Source organism: Homarus americanus, unplaced genomic scaffold (assembly GCF_018991925.1).
Source record: "Homarus americanus isolate GMGI-L3 unplaced genomic scaffold, GMGI_Hamer_2.0 scaffold46197, whole genome shotgun sequence".
Lineage (NCBI taxonomy): Eukaryota > Metazoa > Arthropoda > Malacostraca > Decapoda > Nephropidae > Homarus > Homarus americanus.
The window spans coordinates 3,138,882-3,151,836 of record NW_024723050.1 but is presented as its reverse complement, the minus strand read 5'-3'; the positions used below and the strand labels follow the sequence as shown (position 1 = coordinate 3,151,836).

General features: G+C 38.8%; 1 protein-coding gene across 2 annotated transcripts in view; it reads right to left on the bottom strand.

Annotated features, from left to right (window-relative positions):
- LOC121863272 (histone deacetylase 6-like) overlaps positions 1-12,955 on the bottom strand; it is a 118,075-nt gene that overhangs the window by 33,092 nt on the left and 72,028 nt on the right. For both annotated transcript variants that reach the window (XM_042361845.1, XM_042361846.1), the window contains exons 18-22: positions 12,218-12,347; positions 11,554-11,813; positions 6,068-7,721; positions 4,030-4,199; positions 3,102-3,284 (exon numbers count right to left, since the gene is read on the bottom strand). In XM_042361845.1, coding sequence (XP_042217779.1) covers positions 3,102-3,284; positions 4,030-4,199; positions 6,068-7,721; positions 11,554-11,813; positions 12,218-12,347 — 2,397 coding nt within the window. The remainder of the gene's footprint in view (positions 1-3,101; positions 3,285-4,029; positions 4,200-6,067; positions 7,722-11,553; positions 11,814-12,217; positions 12,348-12,955) is intronic.

Below are 12,955 nucleotides of genomic sequence, written 5' to 3'. Positions count from 1 at the left end.
AGTAGAAAAGATGGCTGGGCACACGGGGATAGGGGGTTGGTTCCGAGGCAGAGGGCAGATTATTGGCCCTCACCTGTATCACTTGTATCACTATCCACCACAGAGGCTTGCAGGACCTCTTTGTCAAACCCCTCAAAGTCCATATCACTATCACTGACTTGGGCCGGCTGTGGTGGGTGAAGAACTCGGTAATGTTTTGACGACTGGGCGACCTTGTGTGCACCCTGCCCGCGCCGCTTCCAGCGTAAATAATGAAATTTACAGCGTAATTAAAACATTTCATTCTGGCAAGGCACCGCGTAAATGACCAAACGTGTAAACAAACTCCACGTAAATCCAGACTACAGTAGTACCCGATTTACCGCGTAAAGTGAACAACAGAACATATGGGATTAATTCCAAGAGAGACTGGCCCGACCCCCAAACTCCACTTTTTCCGACACAATACCCATGTTGTAGTAAAAATAACATCTAAATTTTATGATAGTATGCTCACACAATTAATATTTAAGAGAAATACAGTCGCCAGGTTAATGTCCATTCAAATAATGGACTCAAATCCCCCCACCCCCCTCTTTCCAGCTCACTAGCTCCTACCTCTCTGAGAAATGTTTGGGTGAAACCACTAGATTTTAACGTTTAGTAATAAATAATACCTCAGACTAAAGTTAGGATAATATAATTGACATTTCTGGATTCCTTGCAGGTCAGGGAATATTTTGAATGTAAACTTCATATATTTTGCACAAAGATAAAATATTTGCTTTGTGTAAACCAAATTATTACATTAGATCTAAAATTTGTATGTCTAATGCAAAATCCATGATGTTTATATTCAAAATGATCATCATATTGTAAGAATTCCAGCAATGTAAATTATATTCTGGCCGAGTAATTTGTATGAATTTTATGAGCTAAAACAAATATCTTCAGGTAATAAAAAAAAAAAATATTCTTCACGACACTATCTGTCAATCAAAGTACCCCACCTTGCCTCCCCCCCTCCTCACACTCACGCCAGCTGGGGTCGGTCCCAACCCTCCCACCCCCACCTTCCCTCCCTACCAGAGAAATGTTTGGGTGAAAAAACTAGATTTTAACTTTTAGTAATAAATAATACCTCAGACTAAAGTTAGGATAATATAATTGACATTTCTGGATTCCTTGCAGGTCAGGGAATATTTTGAATGTAAACTTCATATATTTTGCACAAAAGATAAAATATTTGCTTTGTGTAAACCTAATTATTACATTAGATCTAAAATTTGTATGTCTAATGCAAAATCCATGATGTTTATATTCAAAATGATCATCATATTGTAAGAATTCAAGCAATGTAAATTATATTCTGGCCGGGTAATTTGTATGAATTTTATGAGCTAAAACAAATATTCTTCAAGGACACTATCTGTCAATCAAAATACCCCACCTCCGCCCTCCCTCCCTTCCTACCCCCCACCTTCCCTCCCTACCAGAGAAGCGATAAGGAGAAAATAGTATATTTACATTTTTAGTAATAAATAATAACCCAGACTAAAGTTAGGATAATATAATTGACATTTCTGGATTCCTTGCAGGTCAGGGAATATTTTGAATGTAAACTTCATATATTTTGCACAAACGATAAAATATTTGCTTTGTGTAAACCAAATTATTACATTAGATCTAAAATTTTTAAGTCTAATGCAAAATCCATGATGTTTATATTCAAAATGATCATCATACTGTAAGAATTCCAGCAATGTAAATTATATTCTGGCAGGGTAATTTGTATGAATTTTATGAGCTAAATAAAAAAAAAAATAAAAAAAAATTATACTTCACCGCGTATATGAGTAGATGCACCGTGGAAAAAAGTGAAAGTCCGGTTCTGGCGAGGTACCAAGTAAATGAGAAACCGCGGAAAGTGAAACCGTGTAAAGCGGGGTAATACCGTATACTGTACAGTATTTCCATTGTACAGCTCACGAGTTAAACCTATGTGGTGAATACCTCCAGTCAGCAGGTTATTAAAAACACAATGGACACTTTGGGAGAATAAGCAAGATTTTCAGCTAACAACAAAGATCCAGATGTTTTGAAAGCCTACTAAGATACAGTATACAGATTGTAGGTGATGCAGTAAAGGAAATGCGGGAAAATAAAGAGGAAACCCATAATGAGGTTTATAACAAGGCAGTTGATCATGCTACCCTTCTTAATATACCAGTAGACTGTACCAGGACCTACAGTCACCAAAAGAATAGAGCTAATGCACCAGAGAACTATTACAAAGTAAATGTAACCATTCCATTCTTGGACCACTTGAGTCAGGAGCTTCAGATCCACTTTAATGATGGCCAACAGAACATGGTTCAGGGATGGGCAGCCATTCCTGGGATGATGAAAAAAGCTTCCGGACTGAAAAGCTTAATTCAAGCAGTTCTACAAAACATATAAAGAGATACTTCCCAAATACAGGATGTTGGATGCTGACATGCTTTATCTGCAGGACCCATATGCACTTTATATATTATGTATATTTATATATATGCAAAGATGTCTAGTCACCTTACACTGAAAGAGACTCAGGAGCCTGCTTCTCACTGGACTGGCACTGCATCATTATGGCTTGCAGTTGAAACTAGCTGTATGGCACTTGAAATACAGAATTGCAATGTACCAGCATCCATTTATTGTAATGTATTTCCCAGGCACAAAGGAAATGTGTATTTGATAGAAAAACAAACAGTGTAAAAATGCATAAAATTGAACCCTTTTGCTGCAATTCCCGCACTTGCCATTTTATTCTGGCTACTGCCAGATGATTTTATTCATCTTAGGGTGACCTCCCGCAGCTAAAGGGTTAATAGAGGAAAATTGGAGGCTCAACACCCACTAATTTTATTTTATCTGGCCCTGTCTGGAAGTCGGTCAGTTTTAGGGGCTAGATTCCCCCGAAAAGATACACATATTCTTGGCCCTCCCTGAACATTATATCCATGAGTACAGAAACATTAATTCATGAACTATAAACCTGTCATGTAGATAATAAAGTAGGATATTCATTAGATAAATAAAAGCAGGTGAGAAAACCTCAAAAATTAAAGAGCATCAGTTACCGCTACTAGGGAGCCGGCAGCCATAAGAGCTGCATTATTGGTGCGACGGTGGAGGTAGATGGATTCAAGTTTGTTTTCAGCGCTGAGAAGCTCTTGAGGTTTCTTAGTCATGAGGGATGACATGAACTTGATGTGCTTGGAGCTGTGTACACTCTCCAGATCACTCACTGTTGCTTTCCTTGCCTACAATGAAGGTGAAGAAAAATGAATGAATTAGGATAAAATTCTCAAATCTGTGCATAAAACCTCATCGTGTGTGTGTGTGTGTGTGTGATATTTTCAACCAAAACCTCTGAGGTAACCCCCAAGACTACCAGATCTAGCACCCAAGTAAACAATCTGTGAGTAACTAAATGTTAAATATATGTAAGCATAAGAAGCTTACAATAATGGAGTGCTTTCCTATACAACTATCCCAGTAATGTATAGGGCATTAATGTACTGTGACTCTCTATTGATGTTGAAGAATAAAACCACTAAATATTATAAATAACTTCCCGCACTGTACAGTAATCCTTATTATTGCTAACTACAGTATCCTCCTGTAAGTACTGTAGCATGTAAGACTAGGGGCCTGTGTGAGAAAATGGCTACCCTTAACAAGTATCCTGTATTCATATCAATAATATATGTACTTTACGTATGTGATTTTAACACTGCATAAAACAAGATTTCATTACAATACCTGCACTTGTGAATCATAAACCAAGTGTTTGAGTAGTGTTGCTGTGGAAAATAAATTTACCGGAAGGGGGAGGATTTTCTGACATAGCCCTTTGAATCAAGAAATGGAATACAAGTATAACTATTGGTAAGATCTCGGCACAATAGTGGCTCACAGTTTATTAATACTGCTGTCAAGAGAAGCGGACCTTCCGACAAAATGTTTTTTATACATCAACTGTATAAACTGAGGCTATTACTGTACCTTGATTCTATGACAGCGGCCAACCACACCAAACTCCTGCAGACGCTGATAGATGCAGCTTATTCTCTCTGGCCTCTCAGGATGAGTTTCATCTTTGTAGTTGAAGTGTTCCATCATGGAGTCATCATACACAAGACACACAGTGTATTTGGGGCTTGGGATACTCTCACCTGGGAAGTAAATATACAGTACTGTTATTTCTGCTGGCTTCAGCTACATGGTTCTGGCATTTGCTGCCTTCAGCACCTTCACTCAGCACTGAGTGCAGCTGCCTTCAGCACCTCCACTCAGCACTGAGTGCCTCCCAGCCCTTCAACCGATGTGCTGTCTACGAGTGTCACCTTACCAAACAAATATAAATCTCTCGGCCTACGACAACGTATGCCGTAACCTCCCTTGAAATAGTTTAGTTATGAGAGTATTGAAGTTGTAAGAGAGGGGAGAGGAAAGAGCCGAGAGGATGTTTTACAGCCGAGCAGTCCTGGTTTCTGCTGAGTAGACAGTTCTGCAGGTGGTGGTGACTGTCTAGCCTTCCCTAATGCCCAGACCACCCTTTACAGCCATACTGTGAGCATCTCCACCCTCTGCTGGCAGTAGTGAACACACCAACTCACAATCCTGTCCCTGAGTTTTGTGCCGAGACAATTTACACAGTACTGTTGTCTCTTGGAACACCATACTGATTTACATCGACCCGCACTTGTAAGTACAGCCCATGTGATGACGTACCCTTCAGTACTCATATATTGTGGACTAATTATGCCTACTTATTTCTGCCTTATCTGAAGCAATAAGACAATGTGAAATGAAAAAAACTAAGAAAAATAGAGTTATGTACTTTGTATTATGACACTATGTTTAATGATCTTATGTAGTTAAGATAAAATTGTGTGAGACTAAGAAATTATGTATCAGATGGATGATCATGTAATACTAATGAACGCCTTCTCCTCTGCAGGAGTGCGTCAAAAGGCGGGTTTCAATCATTCCCTTCAACTTGACCGTCCTTAACCAAGGCGGTCACATATACAGTACTGTACATAACCTCATTTTTTCTCCCTACAAAATCAGGGTGATATTTATTACGATATAATTTATTTCATTTCATATCTATTATATATTTAACATCATTCACTCGATCATTTGATAGTTTATTCTTCTTGATACAAATCCTGAATGAGACAGTTCACAAACTGCTTTTTGACAAAATTATGGTCAAATTTGTCCCGACAAACAAATTTTCAATTATAAGTAACATCTCTGTTAGCCAGAATCCCTCTTAAACGGAACTCTCTGATAGCCGAAATTGAAAGTCGCTCATAATTTTCCATAAAATTCTGGGTTTTGGAATGATTTTCCGAGGGGCGCATTTCCTGGACAAATTTGATACAAATTTCCCGGCACTCAGAAAACTCCGGGGATGGGGGATTGTTTTCTGACTTTGAACTACTGTGTCAATCTTGAAAATTTTGGTGCCCAGAAATATTCCAGCTTCTCATTCATCTGCCATTACAAGCAACCATTTTTACTTTCATAACCTCATATTAAAAACTTTAATTCTCTCAATATCATTTACATTCATACTCCTTTATTGTTCACCACACTATTCTGGCCTATATACTGTATATCTAATATATAGTTTAATACATAAAACAAAATACCCTTGAATGATATACAGGTACTCCTCGACTTACGACCACCCGGACATACGACCGCCGCAGTCGTATAAAATATTTTCCAAATTACGTATTTTCGAGTCCCAACGTTAGTGATCGCGAGGTTTACTCACAAAATTTTAGTTTGCAATTCCCTTTAAAATGGCTGGCAAGCGTAAAAGTGAGAGTTCTCGTGGTGCTGAGAAGAAAAAGAGACACCCATTTTAGATTTTCTACGTACTATTTTCACATTTTCGACTTACGACCTAGTCGTCGGTCCCTAACCCCGTCGTAAGTCGAGGACTGACTGTACAGTATACTGTTTAGAGTAAAGAAGAAACTTACTAAATTAACTTATAGAAACAGAAATAACTATACTTTACCAAGTTTTTGAAGGTGGTGGGAGTAAGGGTGCTTAAGTGGCTTAATGACAGGAGAAGAATCCACTTTTGGTTTATAAGAGATGAGTGAAGTTTGAGCATGATATCTTATACTGTCCCAGTTAGTTTTCTGTGCTGTCATGACCTCAGTTATAGCTTTCTTTACTTCTGGTGAAGGATCATTCAATGGCATTGGCATAGGTTCAGACGGTTTATCCAGGAGTGTGCGTAAAGTAGCTGCCACTCCTTCTGCCATGGCTTCTTTGCATTTCCCAGCCTCCAGCACCACTGCCAGACGACCCTGTGCTATGGGCATGAGCATAGCCGTCAGATGTGAGTAGATTCCTGGGTGAATGTTTTCAGAATGCAATGCTAATTCAAAACCAGCAGAGACAATGACCAGTTCTGGAGAAAATTCATAGGCTACTGGTAACAACACTTGGTGGAAGACTGAATAGTAATCTTCATTCTGAAAGACATGGCAGTTAAGTTTAACATTAAAATTATAGCCATGGCCTTCAAGGATTCCTGTTTTATTTTTATCACCTTCCTCTGGGTCCTGGCTACTGTGCAGGAGTACAGAAAATACCAAGACTCTTGGATCACTGTAGAAGATGTGTTGAGTGCCAATCCCATGTTGACCATCCCAGTCAACTATTAACACCCGACTAAGGCCCAAGTTATCTAACGCATACCGGGCTGCTATGGCTGTGTTATTCAAATAGCCACTGGGAGGTGTACTACTGCCTGACACCAAGTGACCTGAAGGTATTATAATAGCAATACCATTCTGAGCTTTGCCTGATACTATTTCCTGCACCAACTCAACAGTACTTCCTGCAGCTGTCAGGATATCATCACCATCTACTGGATGGTAAATACACTTTCTTGTTCCTCTTGGAATAGCCTTTAGCCTTTCTTCACCATGGACTGCCAATATCTCTGCCTCAGTGGCTGGTCTTGGCTTAAGTCTAGTACACTTCTCCAACAATTTCAGTTCTTTACAGCGCTCAATGATGGCTTTTATGATTCCAGGACCTTGCATATACTCCACACAACAAACATTACAATAATCCTCGTTAGATATGACTGCAGTTGGACCTTTCAACATATCAACACTGGCAGCAGCAGCACGGAGCGCTCCATCACTTCGAGGTCTGCCAGGACGCGTAGGAGTCAATGGAAAATTGCTCCGTTCAGGATTGGGTGGCACCTCTTGTCTCTCAGATCTTCTTCTCACCTTTTTACACTGTTCTTTTATTTGTGGTGGTGCCTCAAGAGCTTTGCCTGCTGGAGAAGAACCTGTTTTATTCTTTGTGCCAATCTTCTTTTTTTTTCCTGAGGGGTTTGCTTCATCCTGTGGTTGTGCTGTCACAGAAAATTGTGTGCAAGAATCAACTTGCATTTCACTTGTACAAATTCTAGTCTCACTTTCACCACACGCCATTGGAGCAGCTCTTCCAGGTCCAGTAAGTCTAAACGCATTTGACTTTCCTGGGGAGGAAGGAGCAGAGATATATGGAGGGGAATTTGTGGATGGAGTTGAAACAGGAGAAGAAGTGCAGGAAGATGCTTCTGAGCCTGATGCTCCAGACTCTACAGCTTGAGGTCCTCCCCCAAACCCTTGACAAAGTACATCTTCTACTGGAAGATCAACCTGGAGAGAAGGACAAAAGTAGTTTATGTATAAGCCAAAAGTTAGTAAAACTTTATACATTCATCAGAATTTTTTTTATACAGTATACCATGCTCTCCACTCATCTACTGTATTCACAAAACTGTACTGTTTTCTGGATCCCTATCCCCCTCCTTCACCCCATTCTTCTCCCCTCCATCTTAGTAACTAACTCTAAATTATTCTCATTCTACCAATATTTCACTTTTCATTCTCTCAATATGCCCATACCACCTAAACACACATCCTGATCTGCTTTCTTCCTAACATTCCTTTAATTTCAACATCTCCTTATTTCTGTATTCTAATTTATATCTTCCTCCTCCATCATCATCACTGTTTTATAACCTTTTCCCATGACAGTGTAGGTTAGCGGTGATTACCTGATCGCAGCTCTCCAAGCAACACGGTCGGTTGAAATCTCTCATTGTGTTTTTTGAGGTAATTTCTCACCTCTCCCTATGGAATTCTTGGCTTACCCCTAGCTATCCCCTCCTTCACATTCTAAGTCAAGTATCTCTTAACCCAACTGGTTTTCTCCATATGCCTGAACCATCTTAGCTTACTTCTGCACAAAACCTCACCAATACTCTCATATCCAGCTGCCATCTCAGCTATGAACAGGGTTTCCTCTTTCTCAATGTTAAGTTACACATCCATTGTCAAGGTAATGTTTGGTGTTGGGTATCAATCAGAGCAAAATGTCCCCCCACTACAAACCCACTGACAACCCAGATACCATAGCAAAAGCAGTACATTAACCTCACAGTGACCCACCAGCTTCAGGGACACTTTTCCATGTGCAACATGACATCAAAGCTGACTGCAGTATTTTGTGCACTAGATGAGAGAGCAGCTTCTCAGGGTGCCACCCCTGAGTTCAGGCAGCAAAGTCGATTATTCAAAATTTACCCCTATATAATAATGTTAGATCAACAATTCTCCTGTACATCCCCATTTTGTCAGAAATATCCTGCAGTCTGACATTTACACCACTGCACCTTTTGTGTAACCACTTTTTACACTGACTGCACTTTACTGAGTTACTGCCAACACCTTTCTGATAGACAGCAAATGGCCATTTTCCATCACAGGTCTTTCACCCATGCTACCAACAGTTACAGTACTTCTGTTTTCATCACGTTCATTCTTATATCCGTGACTCTATTCCGTTCTTCCTTTCTTCACTACCTCTCCAATACTCTCTGCTATTAACATTATGTCATCAGAATACAACTCCCAGGGAAGACCAGTCCTAAAATCTTGCATTAGTGTCTCTCACATGATCAATAGAAAAGGGCCCAAGATGGACCCTCAATAGACTTACTGTATACTTTCAACTGAAACTCCACATTTTCTTTGGGAAGGTATGGAGTGAAGTGGTCAAATAGATACAACACTCGCCTCCTGTCGTAAGGGTTGGTGGTTCAATACTGAGGTGTTCCCAGGTCACCCAGGATTAAATGGGTATGTGAAGGCTGCTGAGCACAGTGCTGGCCATGCTGCCTCCTGTGTACTGAAGGCTTAGTATAGTGTGCTGTATCCACACTGTCCTTAATGGACTGTCATGCCCATGGGACCCACTTTCACTTTTCATGGGAGGGGTAATAGTTTACTTTAGTTGTGAGGTCTTTCTCATCTTTCCCTCTATCTTGCTCCAATTGCTGAGGCTCCTTCAAATTTGTTACCCTGTTTCAATATCTCAGCTGGTACAACACGAGTACTCCAGGCCTTTTCCATCATGGTGGCTGTGGTATTATGCACCTTTTTAAATTTGGCAAAACAAAATCAAGGAGACCCAACCTAATCAACTGAAATATACCTAACTGAAGTGTTATAAAAATAAAAGTAGGTTAAGTTAGGCTTGGATGGTTTATTTAGCCTGTTTTAAAAGATGGAAATATATTAAGTCTGTGTCCAACAAGAGATAAAAACTTGCCTTTCTTCATTAACAGTAGAGTATACTGTACACTGAGATACTAAAATGGGGATAACAGTTTTCCTCTAAGAGATAACATGAAGAATAAGAAATAGGAGCACACTGCTAAAGTAAGCTATTACCCACCCAGAGAAGAGATTCTATATATATATGATGCCAAAAGCTGAGTTAATGGTGTCCGTATGCAGTAGAAGTCTTATATTATTCTGGCAAGGCAATTTGTTGTTCCTCAGTAAGATCCATATTCTTTCAACTTATCATATTATCATAAACAAGTCTACCCATCATATTTGCAATTTACCCCTGAAAAATGGTCTATACCTGTACAGTATATGGAAATTTTGTATGCACAGTACTGTACTAACAATGCATAGCAGCTGAGTGTGGTGGCAATCTTATGATGATTACCACAAAAATACTCAGTCAAACAATTACTTCTTTCATTCCCTGCATAAAGTACATATTCTTTCTTTCTTACACACACACACACACACACAAAAGTACAGTATTTTCATCTAATAAACTTGAGACAATACAAGTGTTTTTTGCAATTTTATAACTGGTCAAATATTGAGAACAATCATCCAATGTGTGTAATTTCCAAGTTACTTTGCACTCTTTCACAGTTTCAAGATAACTGACATTCTAAAATTTCACCACACTCTGCTAGTAGGAAACAATTTCGAAGTCACAGAAAACCAAGTAACAGCCTGACAGATCTTATAGTGGACATACAAATACTGTATATTTTTAACATCACAATTATTTATCTAAGTGGTCGACTACTGTACTGGTAACAAGAAAAGCTTGTAATTTGATATGATGATAAGTGTGACACAATGCTTTAAACATGGAACAGCTGACAATATGACATATAAACACTAGGAGGCAATTTATCTGTTTGAGTTTAGGAAATGCTTTGTCTTGAAGTGTGTTAGTGGTTCACCTACTGAAGATCATCTATGGCTCCAAAATGACATACCGTACCTACTACCTACAGTGCCTCGTGTTGCTGCACTGAGCCCTCAACTCAACAGATTACCATGTGTCACTAAAATGCTCAATTACTGATGCTTGTAAATATTTAAATACAGTTCTAAAAAATTTCTGGCATTTGTTTAGTATTCTTTTATACCACAACTAATTTCTGGAGAACAATTCAGTATATAAAAACGAATTACTGTATATTATCTAATTTCTCCAAAAGTCAGGCTGTTTGTAGAGCATCTTATGAAAAAGTGATAATGCCTTGTTAATGGCTTTCTAGGTTTTTTTATTTTCTTGTAATATGTCTCAACAATATTCTTAAAAGGTGGTTACCTTTCTTTTCACTAACTAAACATATTATTTTAATGTATTGCCACAGTTTCCTCTTATTGAGTAGTTCACATCTCAACACCAGCAGCATAGGTGGATACATAACTGATCATAGTTTTCTTCTGTTTTTCATTGGTGCTAAACATGGCACAACTAGCAGGAACAAACCACTCACAGCTATGATGGATCTTTAAGTATGACATGTCAACAACCAAACAAAACAAAATGCACTGAGCTAGTGGCTGCTGCTCAAGATGTGATATAAGATGTAAACACACTGGCAACCTTAGTGGTAGCTGATGGTTGAATAAAACTTTTGCTGTCACTTGGCACTCTGCTACTCACTATGCAGTAGTTACGGCATGATAACAAAAATAAATGTCCACCAAAGAACAGCCATAATGCCACCGAACAAGATACAATAAATCACAATTCATCAAGTATTATCTGTGTTACTCTTTCCTTCTGCTGCTGTGTGGTTCAACTCATTGCTCATTCTTCCACTTACTGACCCAAATGAATGCTAAAGTAAATAAATAAAAACAGCCAAGAACTCACCTGGAAACACAGGGCAGACCAATATTGTGACTGAGTCCTGATAACATCATTGATGGTTTGCACAGCACCCTTGTTTGGAACCAGTGATGCATCCAGCATTGGCAGGGGGTCACCTAGAAGTGCCTTGGCACACATGGTCATGCAGTAGCTGATGGTGTTGAGGTTATAGCCACCTTCCAGTGCCAGCACAATGCGGCCACCAGCTAGACTTGACAGTAGGCGTGTCATGTGGCCATAACACTCCGGGGTGACACGACAGCCTGTATGTTATATACAGATTATTAATAAATTTCTTGACATAGTATAAATTATGATTTATTGTCTCATTTTGAGAAGACTGGCCTAGTAACCTAATCTTTGTGAAATTCTGTTTTGTGGCTTAGATGAGAAAAGAACATAACCCATGAAGTTATCAGTACTCTTACTAGCCATAAAAAATGATGTGAATAACAATACAAATGGTTAAATTTACTGTATGATGGTTTGTTATGCAACCATTGATACTAAATACAGTATTGATATAATGAGAGTAACAATGAATTAACCATAAACCATGCTAGTTGAGGCGGATCAAACAGTTCCCTCAGTCTAAGTTCAGTGAGCAGTGAGTGATGCAGATAACAAGATGGGTTGAACACTCCACAAAAGTATGGTTACATCGTACCTCCAAGTGGGTCTCCCCGGGCAGCATCAAAGCCAGCTGAAACCAGGACCAACTGGGGGTCATACTGGTAGGCTATGGGCAGCACCACCTGTAGCATGGCTGATATGTATTCTGCATCTCCCAAACCACTCTGAAATTTATTGATGATGTATTTAAAACTTAAAAGCTTCTTTATGTGTTATAGTAATGAAGTGGTATACTAAATATAAGCTTTGGAAATTTAAATCCTTTCAAAAGTTACTTTATAAATATTTATGACATTTACCAAATATATCACAACTGCAGCTGACAAAATTATCTATATGTAACAAGAACATTCAACTTAAGGTGACTGTATGAGTTATTGCAGGTGACCCATTAGACATTTTGGTACTAACAATTATAATAATGATGGTATTAATACTGATAAGTGGTAAGTGTTCGTATTCCTAAAGTTAATTATCAGTTAAAACTGTAGGTATATAATTCTTTATAGTACAAATACAGTACAGTAAACATGAAGATATACAGAGAGCAAGCTGGTGAAACATTACTAGCTTATGTAAAACTTGGTACAATCACTAGAACAGTCAACAGTGCACAGATATAAATAGCCTTTAATTTCTCTTACCATACATATGTGAAAAAAAGACGAAAAACCCAGTCATCCCTTAACAGGTTATCTTTGTAACACAGTAATCCCTTAACAAGTCATCTTTGTAACACAGTAATCCCTTAACAAGTCCCAGCAAAAATCCA